Genomic DNA, 20274 nt, shown 5'->3' with positions numbered 1-20274 from the left:
CAGCGTGGAATTCTCGCTCTTCCCGAGTGCGTACTCTTATTTAATTTAATTGAAATTAGCGAATGGTACTTAGAGTGAAGATGAGACATATATAGAGTTATAGTGCTCTACATCTACATGAGTAGACTTTCGTTGAATAAAATTCAATACGCTCCAGAAAGCTCCATAAATAGAGCAAGGCCGGTCCGGAATGGGCCCGCGAAGCTGCGGCAGCCTAAGACAGAAGAATTAAAGCTCATTCGTTAACTCAAGTGCTATTTAGCTATATGCTTAACACATGCGTAAGCTAAAGAACTAAGATCATCATCTGAGCACTCCAATGGTTCGCATCATTTCTTAAAGTCTGGAAATATACGGGGCGGGACCCAAAAGGCTGGGCAATATAGGTCAACGTTGCACGTAGTGCAAGACCTGCTCGGCCGGCAATCCGGCAGCTTTGAACAATCCAAACTTTAAGAAATGGTAGAATACCCACGGAGTGAAAGGGAAGTTCTGATAGCTATATGCTTAACACATGCAAACGCAAAAGCGATTTTCTTTGGCGCAAAAGAACTTCTGAAGTTCGGGCGCTCAAGCGTGAAAGACTGAAAAGCTAAAGTGCATCTCAAGCGCTCTAGTGTTTTTCATTTTTTTTATAGGTCTACGATAGTAGAGTTAATTGTGGCAGATAGTAGAGTTAATTGTGGCAAAAAAACTTCTGATGCGGTCCCGTCAGCGGGCATCTTTGAGTTTCGAGTCCCGGGCTTCAGATCGGGTTCGGGCTTCGGGCGCTCTGCCTTTTCATTCTATTTTTTGAAGATGAGAGTATAGTAGAGTTTATTATAAAGCGAAAGTGTTCAGGTCAAAGAGTTAGAAAAGACATGAACTCTTCCCTCGTTAGCTCATTCTTGCCTTTCAGGGCACAAGCGCTCTAGTGTTTTTTATTTCGTTTTTATGGGCTACGATAGTAGAGTTAATTCAACTTATGATGCGGTCCCATCAGCGGGCATCTTCGACGTTTTCGTATAGCCATATAGAGAGCTATATAGTATAGAGTTCATTTTTAGTGTTTTTGTTTGGTCCCTCAAAGAACAAAAGATGCTCGGGCAAGGTCAGCGGGCTTCTGGGTTCGGGCGCTCTGCCTTTCCCGTCTCCACGTCGCTGTGCTCGTACCTTTCTGTTCATATTGTTTTTGAAGCGCTCAAGAGAACGAGAGAAGTTTAGATGGCTCGACGGGGTATAAGCGTTAAAAAGAGTTTCAAATCAGAGCCATATGCCATATAGTTACGCCATATAGTATAGGGAAGATAGTTTTTTTAAGCTATCAAAGCATGATATTTGTTTGGGAATGGAGAACTCTTCCTAAAGCAAGGTTTTTACATGGGGAGTTAGACCTTACGAGTGAGGAGCGAACTTGACGCGGCTAGTTCAATGATAGCTGGGAGAAAGGGTCAGCACTTGCTTCTTCTTCTTCTGCTGCCACTCACATCTGGTTCTGAGAGGGTTCCCAGAGTTCATTGTTTAAGTGAATGCAAAGAGTCGATGCTTTTAAGTCTCTTTCTTTGGGCAAGAAGTCGTTAAAAACTCATTTCATTTGAAGCAGAAGCCCTTAAAAACTCATTTCATTCTAATTCAAGGACTGCTAATCTAATGGGACCATTCGTACTGATTTCGTACTGATTCGACTCAACGAGAGAGAGTTTGGAGTTTGAAGTTTAGAGTTCTTTTCTCTTTCGAAACAAAAGTCAAGTAGCGAAAAACAAAAGCGAAAGTGTTCGGGCAAGGGTCCCGAACGTGAGAGAGAGTGTTTTTTTGTAGTGGGGGAATAATTGAGTAGCCTTAGATCTGCCCTCGGCCCTCACTATACCGAGCCCTACAGCCCTTTAGGTCGATCCCTCCCCCTAATTAAGATTCTCACTCGTACCTTGCCTTCATCTCTCTTATATTCATTGCATTGCTTCTGGATTCCGACCGTCAAAACACTTCCGTGCGAGACAGGGGTTGCTCTCTTCTTGCTGCTCTTATTAAACTATTCTTCACTACTCAAGATCAGCCCGTGGGGGAACGGAGGAGAATTCAATCACAATACTGCCAGATAAAGAACTGCTGCGGAGGACTCGGGAGCTTAAACTACTTAAGCAAGCGGAAGATCAGACACTTTCTCAAACCCTCTGCTGCAACTCACTCGGTAGCGGAGCCTAGCACCCCTCATACTCACTCCTACTGGGAGGACTGACTTCTAATCCTTTTTTTGATCCTTTCACTAAGAAGCTTGCGTCAAGGGTATGGTCTAGCTTTTTCGAGACGGATGTGGTCTCTGCTGCTTTAGATTCATATCATTCCCTCGTCTTCCCCTCCCACTCCCAGGTCAAAGAGACCCCCGCTCACTAGTAGGTTGTACTGCACTTAGTTCTCTCTTCTGACTATCTTAGAGTTCTTCTAACTGATGACAAGTATATCTAAGACCTCTTTCTAACCGAAGTAGAACGCAGGGAGGAAGCGGAGTCCACGATCTCAAAGGAGCCGAAGTCAGCGGGTGAGGAGTAGCTACGGTTGTCAGCAGACCAAAACCCAAAAGCCCGGCTGGCTATTGCTGGCAATTCATTATTTGTATTACTTGAGTAGACCTATGTTATTGCGAAGACGTGTAAGCTGAGGTAGTTATTTGCGTCTCAATAGCCTTCTTTATTGCTTGCCTCTAGACCCGTCCCACTCTGCCTGTCTGACAAAGGGCTTATAGCACAAGGTAGCTTGTTCACTCTCCACACAAAGGATCATTCAACCGGACCCGTTTTCACTTCACGTCGCTGTCGCGTCGCTGCTTAAGGTCGTAAAAAAGATATTGCAAAGGGCATTTTTATGACAGAAGTCGTGCTGGTAGCCTTCCATGGAGCATGAGCTCCGTTAGGTGCAGAGGCCAAGAGCTACATAGGCACTCGTCCGGGAACTCACTTCCTTGGGGTGAGGGGAAAGAAAGAATCTTTAAATCTTCCGGCTTGCGTCATGGCCTTATTGTGGTCGTGAATGGGATCCTCTTTGGTGAGCCAGGTAAGTGAAGGATTCTAATTTCAAGTAGTTGATGCGAGCCCAGAAGAGCGCGAACCGGGAAAGCAACTCGGAAGGCTTATGGGAAGCAGTGCTTAACTACTTGAGCAGGCAATCGCTCATGGCCGGTCGTAGATGCCATTCAAGTAGTCAGGATAGGGGAAAGTAGGAATGCAGGAAGATCAATTCAGTAGTATGAACTGGTGGCAGAGCGGGAAGTAGCCCACCTACCGGGAAGTAGCCCACCCACGACTTCGCTTCTGAGCTTCCACTCTTGCTGGACAGTTGGAGATAGTTTTATGTAATGTATGTCAGGTCCATGCTCCGCAGCCGAGAGCGGATAAAGAAAGAGAGGCTCTGATCTGGGAAAGGGTAGTTGGGATCGAGGAGGGGGCAAGGCTAGAAGTGAAAGCATCTATCCAACATATGGGAAAGCTATCCACTTATATGCCAGTGGGATTTTTTGGCGAATCACACTTACTATCGCACAATCACAAACAAGACGGTCAAGGTGACAGTCAACCAATTTCAGTCAAGATATGATAAGTGAAGAAGTCCCGTACGAATACATTTCTATATTCTTCTCAATTATTCATTATAAAGTCAAAAGAGTCATGCGACTCACTAATAAGTGAAGTGAAAGACTCCGGTTCGATTCAATGTCTTGCTCGGATCTGATGCAGCTAGCCGGGTTGGAGACTAATCTAATGCGCTAAGTGACTGCCTCTCAGAGTTGAAATGGTTGACTTTCAATAGGCTGCAATCGAGTAGTTCATGGCACAGATGGAGAACATTGTACAGCACCTATTCATCCGGTACTGGACTCAATGGTGATTCCTCTCCTTTTCCCAGCTTCATTAAGTCAGTCCCGACTAGCTTCTCTTCCTCAAGGTAATATCAAATGCCAATTCTGATCTTTCCCTCTCTCCTACAACACGGGATGCAATGCTCAGATAAGAGGAAATGTCTGCGACAGCATCAGCTGCTTCTTCAAGTTAAGACTCCTATGCCAGTTGGCCCTACCCCCCTAGCGGAGCTGAGATGCAGCCGAATCTGAGTGAGTCTATGAAGAACTCTTTGTGTGACCCTTCTTTCTCAGGGGGAAGCGCCAGCAGAGTCAGGTTACGAATCAGCAGGGACGGACTAGTCCGTAGCTTTCTGAGTAGGAGCTCATAGGTTCAGAGCCCCGAGCCTAAAGCAGAGAGAAGAGCGTCAATCATCTTGAGAGCTAGTGTCAGAAGTTAGCGAAGCTAGGACGGCTAGTCGAAAATGTATAGGACCGATCCGACCTTCAAGATCTATACCGATTGGTGTCCGGATCACAGGCAGCAGCTTTCTCATGAAAGTGACCATGGGTAGGTCCCTCACCTCTTATCTTTTGATGCTACTTTTCTTTAGAAGCCCAGTTGGGAATCTCAAATGAGAGGGAATAAGAGGGACAAGAACGAGCCGTACTGATTTCTTTCTAAGAGAAGTCTTAGTACAAGTAGGCAGAAAGAAAGGGAAGATGGAAGGGCATTCAGATCAGAAACCATACCCTAAAGCTACTGTTGCAGCCCAGAACTGAATCTAGGTAAGATGTGATAGTTCGCCCTTATGCTGGGAAGGAGATGGGAGACATCCCATAGGTTGTTGAAGTCGGCGGCTGAGAGCGCTTCCGGCCCCAACGGACTCATTATATCTTTTAGTCATTTCTACCAGACCGGGAGGAAGGAGCCAAGGTCAAGCTTCATAAGACTACAGGGTAGAGGCGAGAACGAACCGATTCAAGAGAGGAAGGAAGGAATCTCGTAAGGCATAGATAGCACTTGCCAACCCAGTCTTGAAACCTCCCTTGAGCCCCGGACACATACAGTAGGGAGAGAAAAGGCCCGCTTCCCAGGTAGATGGGAGAGTTGGCGTGCAGCATTTTCAAAGTCTAAAACCCTTGACGTAAGGCCCACACACCGTACCTTTCTGAGTTGGATAATGAAGAGGGGGGAGCCAGATCATAAGAAGATGCCCAGCTGTTCAACTTGTTCTGTTGATATTGGCTCAGTCTCAGCATTATATGGAGTTTCCTCACTACTCGGAAGAGCACTCGGGAAACATACCTTCTTGTCACATTCCCATCCACCCACTATTCGCTCTACGTCACTTCCTCCCCCATTCTTGTCGAATTTAGCTCAAGTCTCGGAGCAATGCCCGCATGGTCAAAGACTCTTTGTTGGACCTAAGTGGACAAGCTATAGCCAGAAGCGAATAGAGGAATGGAAGGGGGAAAGGCAGAGAGAGAGATGCCATACCCATCAACCGATCAAGCCTTAGAAGAGCGCACCTAAGAGTCAGAGCGAGAGCAGAGAGACCGGAAGATTCTCACGAAGAAGGAGTTGGAATCACACCTAACTGAGAATCCTTCGAATTGATCGAATTAAGCAAGTAATTCGAGGAGATCCACACCTAGTAGGCACCCTTCGCTGCACGTTCAGTCTGATCCCTCACATGCATGAAGTAACTCATCATCATTCCCGTTAATGGAAAGGCCTATGAACCTCTTCAGTCAAGTTCTTAGGCACCACGGATTCTTTTAAAGTATAAGATAGATCATCACTCTTTCCCGAAGCTCAAGCACTGAGCCACGTCGCTATAATGATCGCTCGTCCCTTTCTTGCTAGTGGATAATGCTTCCGAACACAGATCTAAGACTCATATAAGGATAGTGGGGTGTGTGAGGCGAAGCAAGCGGCGAATAGCACTTCAGATGTGCACTGGATGTGAGAAATCTATAATGGAGTGCATATATCCTTTATAAAGGAAGAAAAAAGAAAGAGGCTAGGATTCCTCTGTTACGAAAACAGAAAGACTTTCTATAGGCATTGCCTGCTACTGTTGTCCCTTAGACTCAGAATCTTTCCTACTTATTTCAAGAGTCGTGGTCCCAGATACTTAGGGGAGCTTAGTAAATCACTTTCAGTTCCGAATCAAACTCTCCTTCTAGAGATGGCGGGCAGCTAGTTCTGGAGAGGCGCTCTATGGTGCGAAGAATTGAGTGAGGCCTCACCTATTCAGTGTTCGGGTAAGATATCTAAGGAGTAGTTTTTAAACTAGTCCTGAGTCGAGAATCAGCATATGATCGAGGTAGTGATCTACCAGTAGGAAAGAGATCTGCTACACCCGGGAAGCGACATACTTTCACGCGTCACTGTCGTTCGCTCCTGGCGCAACTCGAATAGAAGGGATTAGGAAATCCGACCTAAGCAAGGCTTATAAGTTTGAAGGGCAAAATCCACCGTCTCCTTTGAGTACTAGTTCGAGGAAGGCCAACTATTAAGTAAGTGCTAAAGGGGAAGGAAAGAGTCATAGGCGCAGTCTCTGTCTTATAAGATTCTAGATCTACCAAGCGCACTCGGAAACACATTAAGTGCACTTCGGAAGGGGCCGGTGAGAGGAATGATTCTCTTCTCAACAATCAGGCCTAGCTTCCTTCCCTTGTCCGCTGAGTGGCGAGGACCTATCCGAAAAAAAGAGCTAGAGTGGAATTGGCTGCTCTAAGAAAACATCCCTTGAAGAGGCCGGTTCGGAAGAAGAGGATAGAGAAGCGAGTAGTTCTTTTTTAAATGAAAGAAGAGTCAAAGGGTCCGCAATCGCTGGGATCTCTTGAAGGATAGACTGTGAGTATGAAACGTCGAACTTCTTCTTCTCCAACTCCTTCAACTCAAGCTGAACCAAGGGCATGTAATAAAGAATCATTCGGAGGTAGGCACTTCTAAGCTCTAAAGCAATGCAGCCAGTTCGGAGTGGGCTCATGGGTGCTAATAAGGGGTAGCGGGGTCGGGCATATGGATGGATTTGACTTCTTGCGAGCAGATAAAGACAGAGGCGTGCGATCTGCTCTATTCAAGCGCGACTCAGAAGGGAGGACTCCTATAGCGGCATCGGTGCTGACCACGAACTGCTTGGACTCTTTGGACAGCTATCGGCGCTCTGCGTCACTCTCATTCGCTCCGACTTCGCTTCTTCATCCCTCTACCAGGGACTAAGGCAGAAGGCTTCCTTGGCTTGGACTGGGATCGGTCCTTGTTCACAGATCGGTCCTATGGGCTCTGGTCTTGTCACAGATCGGTCCTACTCTGGTCGTCCGGTCGGGCCGGGCTCGGATCCCTTTTACTGTTCGGGTCCTAACACAAGGTGCGAAGATATGACGCGGAGTGCTAGTCTGATTCAAGGGAGGGCAAAGTTTACAAGTGAGAGAAGCAGTAGGCGAAAGATAAGATAAGATAAGAGAAGCTAGGAAGAGAGGTGAGCCCTTTTTTCTACAGGAATGTAGAGGTAGTTCAGTTGAATAAAGTTTGAAAGTAGTTAAGCGTTACGTTCTTTCGCACCTATTCTTGAGGTTGGAGGGGAGCCTCTATGTACCGAAGATGGACGATTACATAGATGGGGAGCTATGTGGCAAAGGTGGGGAAGGACAGCATCTTCGTCGCCGAGTACTGTGTTTTTCCATGCCGAAGACCACAGTTGAGTTCTGCCTGTCAGTCCGAGTAGCAAAGGAGGCTGCCTAGCATGTGATTGCCAAGTGAGTAGAGGTAGGAGCGAAGTTACGTAACCGAGGAAGGCGCAGTTAAGAAGGGGGTGCGGGTTGGAATCAAACCAGTTAAAGCATGGCAGAAGAGGAGCTCAGACCTGCACAAGTAGAGGAGGACCTGAGTACAATTAGAGTTCTGGGCAATGCCCTTCCTGCCAATCCAAAAATTCTGTTCTGTCCTTAGGCCAATCAATTTAGTAGGCGGAGACGGAAAGGTAGAAGCTACTCGGCTGGGGCTCCGTGGGGGAGCTACTCTGCAGGGGTCCCAGTGGGCTTTTTGGGGTTATGGGGGGTGGACTCGGAGGGCAGGAGTGCGGACCCTCAATGGATAAGTGTGGGAGCTCTACGTCAGACGCGTTCGTTCCAATGAAGGAAGTGAGAAGGACTACTATCTCTCTAGTGTTTTCCGGGAGCTATAGAAATAGACGTGACAAGGATGTGAGAGAGATGTTATAGATAGTCGTATGCGTTTCTCATAAGTCTATCTCTCATTGAATTAGTGCCATTGCTCTCTTATTCTTTCTACTCATTCTTTCCACATCTCTTGTTGAGTTGATGTCTTTGGATCTCGATACATTCAGTAGGGTGGTCTAGCGGTCTCACGGAACATGGGCGGATTGGAACGGAACCGATGCTGCAGATCAGAACGGAACCGATGCTATAGACCGCGCAGTAGGACCGAGGGCCAACGATGGGCTTCACTCATTTTTGCCAGGCTGCTTTCTTCTTCGCTTGGTTGACGAAGATTAGGGCTACTATGGAATGGAATCCACTAACTCGGTTTGAACGGAAGGTGTAGCCAAGGTAGAGTTTGGCCCCTTCCATATGGTATGGTATGAGTTCTAAGGCCAACTTCAAATACAAGGGCAGCTCCTGGCTACTCATATAATGAGGACAAAAGTAGGAGAAGTCGGGCCTATGGAGACATCAAATGCTTGGGCTCTTAAGGTTATGGATATGCTACCATATCTGTGCTTTCTGTTGATACCTAAGTCTGGTGATGCATAGGGGGGGTCTAGTCCAAAGCCTCTCACTTCTCTAATGGCATGGATGACCTCGGACCAACCCTACCGCGTAGTGGGTTAATCTAAAGGATAGTTTAATGGAGGATTGGGTCAGGTGAGAAACTGAGGGAGAGGCACCAGCGAGGGAGAATGATTCATGAAACTCATCTGCTAAACGTTCTTGACTTGGGCAGTGACTCAAAACTATGAAAGATTGAGTTCGCTCCTTGTATGGCAGCTAGAGAAAAGTGAGTCTCGCGTCAGCTATCGATTCTACATGAGCAACAATGCCTTCACCCAGCCTATGGACACTGAGTAGGGACTCTCTGAAGTTGGAGCGATCCTTCCTCTTCCATGCCATCTAGAGGTACCAGCATCTAATAAAGTTTAATCAGTGCTTCCCTAATTAAGTAGGATTGACCGTCCCCCCTTTGGATCATCCCTTTTCAGGACCCGGATTTTGGTTTTCTTTCTTCTTTCTATACTGGAGAGTGATTCATAAGCTCAAGTTGAGTACCCGAAGTTAGTCTAGTGTTGTCAAATCTAGAACTATCCGATTCTATGGAGCGCGAGTCACAATTCTTCTTTGTAGTTCACTTCTCTGCATTGAGCGTACGGTTCGTGTACGATAGTCTGGAGATGCACGGCTGGAGACGTAAAAACAGAGGACGGAGACGCAAGGCTAGAGACGCGGAGGACGAAGACACAAGGATGGAGACGTAAGATGGAGACGCAGAGGACGGAGACGAAAGCTAGAGATGAAAAAACGGAGGCACGGTTGGAGACACGAGGATGGAGACGCAAGCTCAAGATGAAAAAAACAAAGGCACAGTAGAAGGTTGGAGACGCATGACTGCTAGGGCTTGGGATTTTTTGGAGTGGTTATTTATTAGCGAGGTTATAATGTTTAAGATTTGTAAAAATTAGAAGTGAGATGGGAAATTAGAAGTCTAATTAATTCCTATCTGGTTCATCTTTTTTACTTCACACAAAAAAAATTATATATATTTTTTAAACATTTTACTTTATCAAAATTAATGTACCGAAGTAAACTATTATTAAAAATTAATAGTGAAGCCCTTGTTTTTTAAATTCTGAAGTAAAAAATAATATTTTACTTCACTAGTATTATTAATGAAGTTAATTGTTATATATTACTTCGTAATTAACAATCGCTGAAGTAAAGAGTGGTGAATAGGGTGAGCATTCGGTTAATTCGGTCCATAAATTAACTGAATTAACCGAAAACTGATTTAGTGTTGGCTAACCGAATCAAATCAAAATTTTACTAAAACTGAATTAATTGAATTAGTTATTTCAATTAACACTGAATTAACTAAATTTGTTTAAAATAACAATAAAAAGAATTTATACAAAATTAATATCAAATAACCGAATTAACCGAATGCTCACCCCTAGTGGTGAAGTAAAAAGTCAAAATGCTACTAGTGAAATACCACAAATAGGGTCATAGCGACCCTAATTAGTAGTGTAGTTCCCTAGCCCAGAGCTATTTTACCATATTCAGAATTCAGTAGTTTCAATAAATTTCCAATATTAGTTCGTCTTCGCCCAGATATAGAACTATCCTCAATGGCTTGTGTAGTCATAAATCCTATTTATTTAATCATTGGTTGAGATTTGTTGACTTTGTATGTCGTTTTGTTGTAGTTGTAAATAAATGATCTTATTATAGATCCATTGTATTGTGATCTTGAAATTGTCTAAAAATGGAAATAACAACCCTAATCGCCATCTTTATATCTGGTTTACTAGTAAATTTTACTGGGAATGCCTTATATGCCGCTTTTGGGCAACCCTCTCAATAACTAAGAGATTCATTTGAAGAACACGAGGACTAGTTGAAGTAATGAGTCTTCCAAGGACTAGTTGAAGTAATGAATCTTCCATAATGAAAAATTATTCTACTTTTTTAGTTGGAACCTTAGGCGGTTCTCGAAAAAAGATGGCGAAAAAATTATCCCTAAAGTAGAGACTAAAAGGAATGTACAAACCAATGCTTACATAGATTCGATTGTTATTTACAATTATAGCTTTCACACCTATTCATTTGGCATCATTTACCATATAGTATAAAATATAAATATAAAGAAAAGGAAAAGAAAAGATAGTGATTCAAGTCAAGATTTCTTAAGTACTCTAACCCTATGTCAAATAAAAAAAAGAGGCGAAAGATACTAGAGCAATCTTGTATCAAACTACTTGTCTCCTCATAGTTGGATTTAGGGATGTAAATGAATGTAACCAAGTATTTGTGAACAAACTTGGTGTTCGGCTTGGTAAGAGCTTGTTTATATTCATTCAATATACACAAAATCAATTAAACAAATAAGCTTGAATAACTCATTAAACTAAACAAACAAGGTTGAACACATATGTGTTCAGCTCGTTAACGTTCGTGAACAATGTTCGTGGATAACATTTATGAACAATATTCATGAACTATATTCATTAATAAAACTCTTATCACTATGTTAAATAAATAATAAAATAAAATAAACAAATAAGTTTGAATTATCAAGCTCAATAACCAATCAAACAACTAAAAATTTCAAACAAGTTTGAATTGAGAGCTCGATAATATCTAAACGAATCAAGCTTGAACCAAGCTCATGTCAAGCTTGAATTAAGAGATCGATAACAACTAAACGAACCAAGCTCAAACCAAACTTCAAACAAGCTCAAGCTCATAAAAAAACAAACCAAGCCAAGCCTATACAATCATTTTAAAGGCTTGGTTCATTTTAAGCTTGGCTCGCTTAGCACGGTTACCTTATCAAACAAGCTTGAACACCTCAAATCTCGGCTCAGCTCGACTCGTTTACAACCCTAGTTGGATCTCCTTTTTTTTGGGAATTCTCTAAATTCCACTTGAGCATCCAAATTTGGATCAATACTAGCAAAAACATCTCTGAACAAGGTTCTAGTGTCATACCAAATGTGTCTGAAAAAGAAGAGCAAAGCAAACATAGCATGACCAAAAGTTAACTAACCCCTTAGATTGCTATGAAAAATGCCATCAGATTTTAAAGTAGCCCAATCTAATTCAAAATTTTCACCTAATTGGGCTCGTCTAGCATATTTTTTAACAGTCAAAGGATCACTATAACTGACTCCATTGAGTTCGCCACAATAGAACTCAACAGTTACACAGATTTGTTCAACAATATACTTTGATTCTGCTCTCCTAAAAGGAACATAGGCTCTCACAATTCGTCTCCATCCATCAAAACTACTAGAAATGTTTCAAAGAAAGTAGGCATATAACGTACAAAAAGCTCGTGCCCTTCTTTATCTCTAAAGACAGGGTGCCCTAACCATCCAACAACTATTCCACCCCTGTTATCCATTGACCCTAGTCTAAATAATCCCCCCTTTGCTGAATTATTACCAATGTAATCATAAAAAGCTAATTTTTCAAGAATTTTAGACCAAGCTTCTGATAAACTTAGATTTTCATCTAGTTCGGTGCTAACTCTCCGGTATATTTCTTGTTGAAAGTATCCTTGATCCCACTGATAATGAGTGGGACCAAATAATTCGATTGAAGTTGTCACTGAACCATACCACATAGTTCCAACAACAACGAAAGCTACAAAAGAAAAAAAAACAGCAATGATACTATTAGAAAGTACAGTTTCAATATTGCCCATACATAATCCTTTGTATAGACGTTGATGCGGATGGACACTAAGATGGAATAAGCCTGCTAACATGCCCAATGTACCTGCTACAATATGATGAGAGGCAATTCCTCCGAGAACAAAAGGATCACAGCCTTCCGCACCCCATGCAGGACTTACAGGTTGTACTTTTTAAGTTAGTCCATAAGGATCGGACACCCATATTCTAGGACTATACAAACGTATTACATGAAATGTGCCAAAACCAAAGCAAGCTAATCCTGAGAGAAATAAATAAATTATAAAGATCTTAGGTAAATCCAAAGAGGGTTTGCCAGTACATTCATCGCAGAATATTTCTAGATCCCAATACACCCAATGTCAGATAGCTGCCAAGAAGCACAAACCAGAAAACATAATATGTGGTCCTACCACACCCTCATAACTCTAAAAATACATAGATCCATAATAATTCCCCTTGAAATACTCCAACCACCCCCCATGAATTGGTTATTCCTAAACGAGTCATGAAGGGTATAACGAACATACCTTATTTCACATTGGATCGAGAGTGGGGTCAGAGGGATCAAAAACTGTTAATTCGTATAAAGTCGTCAAACTGGCCCAACCAGCAACTAGGGCTATATGCATTATATGGACCGAATGAGGTCGCAAGGTCGATCCTCAGGGCAGCTGGTTGACCCCGCGGGTCATCCGAGTTAGTATGTGGCGGGTGTTGCCACAATGAGGTCGCAGGGTCTATCCTCGGGGTAGCTTGGGAATAAATCCCCTATCCCCGTATTACACCCTGTCCGTCACATGCTCGTTCGGATGCTGCGATTTACCTCCCTCGTGATGGCCTTGGATCGGGTACGGCGAGAGCGCTGGGGGCGAGCGTTCGCCTTTTTGCCACAATTATATGGACCGAAAGAAATCGACCAGGATCATTTAATACGATAGTATGAGAACGATACCAAAGCAAATCCATGGAAATATCTCTTTATCAAAAAAAAAACTAGAAACTATGTCACTTTATTTTATCGCATTGGAATTGGAAAAGACTATACTATGTGCCAAGGGTAGATCCAGGATTTTAAATTTAGGGGGGTGCATATTAAATGATAAAAATAATTATGATAAAGATATATTCACTCTCAAATAGCTTCCGAATTCTCTATTTATGATTGGAATCGAGCTCAAAACTTCCTAGAAAATCACCATCCCAAGTTGTATGGTGGTCGATGAGACGACAACGGCGAACAAGTTTGTGTGTAACTTTGACATGAAACAAGGGCCAATAGCTCGTCTCAAGGTCACTATATTATTTTAAAATTTTGGGTATCAAACTAATAACAAAAAACTTAGATTGTGGGCTTTCCCTAAAATAGTCTATAACCTCTACTTCCAACATTTGCTTAGTCACTGTTCTGTAAAAAGGTCTTATCCTTGCCCTCTAGAATTGCATGTTATTTCTCAAGAAATAGTGAGAGTGTGCCAAGGATCGGCCCTGGCCATCATGACATTATTTGGTCTCTTGTCCAAGAAGAATTGTATGTTGGAATGGACTATGTTGCATGATAATCTTCATGCTGAGTTGGCTAACAATCCGAAGCTCGAAATTATCATGAGAATTTCTTGCTGAGTTATAATGATTTGCCTCACCCCCTCAAATCATGCTTCTTGTACTTCAACATTTTCCCAAAGGAGTATTCAATTAGACGGATCACTCTGCTTTGGCTGTAGATGGGTGAAGGATTCATTGAAAGTGATAATAATGAAAGCATGAAAAAATGACAGAAGAATAACTCTAAGGGAGGATTTATGCATGGACTTGGGTTGGGGGGAGGGGGCCATGGCCCCCCTAGTCTCCATGTAAATCCACCTCTGCTATGTACCTAATTTTTTAGTAGATTTAGTATGAGAAAAGGTCAATATTTATTCTGTTATTTTCGTTAAAAATAAGGTAAAAATTCTGTTCATAAAAGCAAAGAGAAGTGGATCTATCCTATATCCAATAAGTACCAATACGCAATGGGAGGATTACTTCTACTTTGGGGAAACGAATACATAGATACTTGTTTATCATTCCAACGATTGATACGTTAGTTAAATTTTCTCTTTATTCATTCTATCTTACTCTATAAATCTTTCAATCTATGTATAAAATACAATAAGAGAAAAAGAGAGAAAGATAATAAAGTCATTGTTACGTTTCTATTTTAACGTGGAGTATAGTACTCAATTTTATCTTTAAATTAATGTCTGTTGGTGTTCCAAAAGTACTTGTTCGAAATCCCAGAGAGGAAGATGCAACTTGGGTTGAGTTATAGTGCGACTTGTCAGACATATTGAGTCATATGAAATTTACCCATTTTCTTCCCCGATCAAGATATCCTCTGTTTCGCCCAAGAAATATTGTATTGAGGGAAGCATCATTCATTCGGAGCATGAAGTATAATTAGATCAATTTATTTATATTTGCATTTTGAGATCTATATTATTAATTAGGAGGATTTATGGTTCACTTGGAAAAACAAAACTAAAGTATTGAGATTATAAAATAGTTGAGTTGGGAAAAGGCATGAAACAAATTTAAAAAAATGGTATTAAGATTATTTACCCTTAAAGAAAAAAGAAATAAAACAAGAATAGATATATATTGATTCTATTTTTTTCCATTTCATTTTGATTTTGAACCGTATGCATCCAAAGGTACGTGTATGACTCCTAGAGGACTAAAGGACAGGATTTTGTTCTAATCAACCGACTTTATCAAAAAAGATTACTTTTTTTAGGACAAGAGGTCAAGGAGGAGATTTTGAATACTATTATTGGTCACATGGTATAATTCAATATAGAAGATCAGACTAGGAATCTTTATTTATTTATTTATAAACTCTCCCAATGGATGGGTAATATCAAAAACCGTTATTTTTGATACTATACAAGTTGTGATACCCGATGAACATACAATATGTTTGCAATCGTGCGATGGTTTAAAGTATACATAAGCTCGCCGATCTTAATTGCCTCAATCAATATTATTTGTATAGTAAATCTTTGATAATTGAACTCAACAACCCAATCTAAATTCAACCAATCGAACCAATATGATGAGAGGCAATTTCTCCGGGAACAAAAGGATCAAAGCCTTCCGCGCCCCATGCAGGACTTACAGGTTGTACTTTTCCGGTTAGTCCATAAGGATCGGACACCCATATTCCAGGACCATACAAACCTGTTACATGAAATGCGCCAAAACCAAAGCAAGCCAATCTTGAGAGAAATAAATGAATTCCAAAGATCTTAGGCAAATCCAAAGAGGGTTTGCCCGTACGTTCATCGCAGAATATTTCTAGGTCCCAATACACCCAATGCCAGATAGCTGCCAAGAAGCACAAACCAGAAAACACAATATGTGCCCCCGAACGTAACTAATCAAGAATAGGATTAACCAATCAATTGATCTAATTTAAAATTTTAATTTGTTTAATTTAAATTTTTGTTTTTTTATTTATTTGATTTGATTTTAAAATTTAAAAATCAGTTTAACTAATTAAATTGAAATAATATCCATCAACATTCAAATATTTAATGTCAATCAATTAATGATGTCATTAGTTGACTAATGGTGTTATCAATCGAGATTATTTAATTCTATAATCAACTGAGTTAATCGATTTTATTCGATTTGGTTAGTTAAATTTTGATAATAAAGCTCGGCCAATTTGATTTGCCTAAAAAAATCAGTTTAACCATTTTTGATTTGTTCGGTTTGATTTTAAAACGATGGTTTATCCTTATAAAAGAATAATGTAAACAATAAATAAATATCAGGGACAGAGATTAAATCAATAATTTTTTAAAAATAATATTAAGAATAAAAGAATAAAATAATATTTAAAACATCGGGGCAAAAGATTTAACTTATCATATTTTTTTCTAAAAGCAAATATAATATTTTTATTATGTGACGGTATAACTTTTTAATTTTAATAATTTAATAATTTGTATGTTTCCATATTTATATATTATGGAATACATCAATCTTCATATATTCTTATATATAATTATAATCACTATAAATGATTTACACAAGATAAAATTAAGAGAAAAAAAATAATCTAAGTACAAAGATAAAATTATCAAAAAGTCAATCTGCTAGATCAACATCTATCTATATACACGTTGTATCCCTTTATTTATACCACAACAATTCTATTTCAATTACTTCACATCTCTTCTTCTTCTTCTTCTTCTTCTTCTTCTTCTTCTTCTTCTTCTTCTTCTTCTTCTTCTTCTTCTTCTTCTTCTTCTTCTTCTTCTTCTTCATGGCTTCTAGTTGCTGCTGCCTCCAATGGCTCCTCTTCGTCCAAGCTCTTCTCGTTGTAGCCGCCTCCTCTGATTCTTGCCACTTCCCGGCCATCTTCAATTTCGGCGACTCTAACTCTGACACTGGTGGGCTGTCGGCCGCCTTTGGGGCAGCCCCGCCACCCCACGGTGAGTCCTTCTTTGGCAAGCCGGCAGGCCGGTACTGCGATGGTCGCCTCCTCATCGATTTTATCGGTATGTTATTCGTTTATATCAATCTCAATAATAACAATTGATAGTCTTCCACCATCTCACCTGCAAAACCATAATATTATTGCAGCGAGCAGCCTAGGCCTCCCGTTCCTCAGCGCTTACCTCAACTCTATTGGCACCAACTTCTCTCACGGTGCGAACTTTGCCACGGCCGGGTCGACGATCAGGCAACCTTACGCCACACTGACCCAATCCGGCTTCAGCCCCATCTCCATGGACGTCCAGACCTGGGAGTTCTCCCAGTTTAAGTCTCGCTCCCAAGCACTTATCCAGCAAGGTACACAACAATACTAAAAACTTTTTATTTATTGGTTAATACAAAACTTAATCACTTGTTCATTAACTCCATAATACAATTCATATATTGTATTTAACCTGTTTTTTATATAAAATTGACGCATTCTCTTGCATTGCAGATCTAGAATCAACTCACTAATACATGAATTCATAATACAAAAATTAAATTACCGTTTGTGTGTAGGATTGTTCAAGGATCAACTGCCGAAGGAAGAGTACTTCTCTCAAGCCCTATACACGATCGACATCGGCCAAAATGATCTCACAGAGGGTTACTTCAGAAATTGGACCACCGACGAAGTCAAATCGGCCATTCCTGATATCTTGGACAAGTTTGTTCTCGCCATTCAGGTGAATTTAATTTCTCGATCTTTTGTAATTCGTTCGTTTTCAAGATATCAATTCTAATACTAAGGAGTGTTTTGTTTTGTCTATTTTTGTTTGGGTGTTTGTAGAGCATTTACTGGGAGGGAGGGAGGTACTTTTGGATTCACAACACCGGGCCTTTTGGCTGCCTCCCTTATGTTTTGGACCGGCTCACCCTTAAAGCGCCAGAGGTGGACCGATTTGGCTGTGGGGCTCCCTTCAACCATGTGGCCCAACTCTTTAACCAAAAGCTAAATCAAACTTTGAGTCAATTGAGGAAGGATCTCCCGCTTGGCGTCTTCACCTATGTAGATATTTACTCGGTCAAGCGCGAGCTCCTAAGCCATGCGCACCAGCATGGTATGTAAGAATTACATTTAAATCCTAAATTTTAAACTCTTATAAATATGATTTTTGTAGGGTTTGAGTTGCCACTCGTAGCGTGTTGTGGGCATGGAGGAAAGTACAATTACAATATAAATATCGGATGTGGATCGACAGTGACAAGAAATGGAAAAGAGGTGATGATTGGGAAGGCATGTCAGAATCCATCGAAGAGGATCATTTGGGACGGTGTTCACTACACTGACGCCGCCAATAAATGGATTTTTCAACAAATTATGGATGGAAAATTTTCGGATCCACCTGTTCCTCTACGGTTGGCTTGCAAAGTGAAGGCATAATGAACCGCTTATGCATTAGGTTTTAACTTATTGGTTTTGAATTTTAATCGATCTTGTTAGGGAGTTTGATAATTAATAAATTGCCAATTACATTTATTTTTATTAGAAGTGAAGTTTGATTCCTGTAACTTTAGTATAAACATTCTTCAGATCTTGTGATGGTTTAAAGCATACATAATCTCGCCTAATCTTAATTGTCTAATCAATTTTTACTATTAAAATCAAATAAATAAAATAGATAAAAAATTAATTAATTTAATCGGTAATCAAATTAATTGATTTTTAAAAATAAAAATTTTATAGTTTTTTTATAAAAACTTAATCAGTTTAATAAAAAATTTAAAAAATCTTAATATTTTTATTTTTATTATTTAATTAAAAAATAGTTTAATTGATTTTAAAATTTAAAATCATAGAATAGATTTAATCAAAATAATTGATATTAAAAATAAATTGAATCAAATTTTTTGAATTATTCATTGAGTCATTTATTCATTGATATTAAAATTTTGTTTATTTCTAATAAAGACAAGTGCTAAATAAATGTAAGTTAGTTAAAATAATTAATGAACTGCTTATCATAATTGAAAATGATAAATTTTGACACCGAAAATAAATCGTAAACTTTGACACTCTTTTGCACTTTCTAAAGAAATTTCAACTGATGGGTAAATTGAATTTGAACTTTAGCAAGTAAGTAATTCTTATTTTATAATTTGATGATGACTTTTCCTCTGGAGGCACGATACAATGCTAAGAGATATGCTAATTTATCCATTAATTCTCAGACAAACTTACACACTCGAACTATTGGGATGTCATGTAGAGTTGTTGTGTTTCTGAATTTATCAAATGGACGAGTAGGAAAAGGCTACTCACCTAGACCATATCTGATTTTATTTTAAAAAAAAACAAAGGTGATGGCTTTTTTATTATAATTGACAAATCACTTTCTAATTTTTTCCTCCAAAATAAAGAATTTTTAATATCACTTTAATAGAATTCCAAATTATCAAAATTATAGCTAAAACTGTATTTATCATATATTCTATCTATTTTCTAAATTATATATTTATAAAATTATTTTTTTAAAATTTAGAAAATAAATTTTATTCCTTAAACATTATAAAAAAAGAGAAAAAATAAAAAAGTTGATATATAATATATTAAAAAATAGATATCTAAATTTAATATAATAAATTTGTTATACTAAATTATGTATTTTAGATAGAAAAATTGATATGAATACTCAAAGTAAATTAAAAATCTGTCAACCGGACCGATCTAATAAAATGAGATAGATTGAGTTTTATATGTGAAATTAGTAAATTGAATATAAAAATTTTAAAAATTACAAAAGAACCGATATACAATAAATTTGATAGAGAAAACTATTTTATAATAAGTAAAAAAAATTCTTCCGACTGGACTAGAGTTCAAGATAATCTTGAAGCAGATCCATCCTGATAACCTATTCCCTAAGCAATCTTTAATACATTAGAAAATGATATTCGTAGTGGGAATACTTAAAATTGAAGGACAAGTTTGAAACTAATATAATTAAACTCCATTCGAGAAATCATGTCTTCTTCTAAAATGCTTCAAGTGGGGTTTGTGTAGTGAACTCAAATTGTTCTTCACCTAATCTATACGACAATTTATGATATGTCTTGCTCATCTACTCGTAATTTGTATATAATTTCTAAAATACTTGATACATTATGTTTATGGAAGATTTTAAGAATTTTATAAAAAGACTTATATCAATTAAAGCTCAAACGAACAAGTTGTTGGGATCTCAAACAAAGTGAATGTCCTATCTATCTTAAACATTCTTAAGCCTAACCGAGTAAATAGCTTCTCGGTCGCGACAAAAAGACCTTTGATATAATAAATATTTACTAATATTAATTAATCACAACTAACAATTACTTGCATAGTGATAAATATTTAATCATAGTAATTAAATAATTGACAATAGATTTGTGACTATTTTATGAGGATGTCGGTGACATGATTAGCTTCGTAATCAAATTCGACACAAGAATACCTCTTAGTTCCATATATATCTAACTCACTCATCGTTACTGATACTTACATGATTCTAA

At 39.4% G+C, this 20274-nt stretch overlaps 1 protein-coding gene across 1 annotated transcript; it reads left to right on the top strand.

The window, feature by feature from the left end:
• Positions 1–10322: 10322 nt before the first annotated feature.
• Positions 10323–18166, top strand: LOC121998080 (GDSL esterase/lipase At3g26430-like). The gene is made up of 7 exons (XM_042552833.1): positions 10323–10367; positions 10999–11011; positions 16629–16802; positions 16888–17097; positions 17302–17468; positions 17573–17843; positions 17904–18166. Exons 1-7 carry the CDS (start codon positions 10323–10325, stop codon positions 18164–18166), a joined length of 1143 nt encoding a protein of 380 aa, XP_042408767.1.
• Positions 18167–20274: the final 2108 nt, after the last annotated feature.

This window comes from Zingiber officinale, chromosome 1A, assembly GCF_018446385.1.
Source record: "Zingiber officinale cultivar Zhangliang chromosome 1A, Zo_v1.1, whole genome shotgun sequence".
NCBI classification, from domain to species: Eukaryota; Viridiplantae; Streptophyta; class Magnoliopsida; order Zingiberales; family Zingiberaceae; genus Zingiber; species Zingiber officinale.
This window is presented reverse-complemented; position numbering and strand designations above follow the sequence as displayed.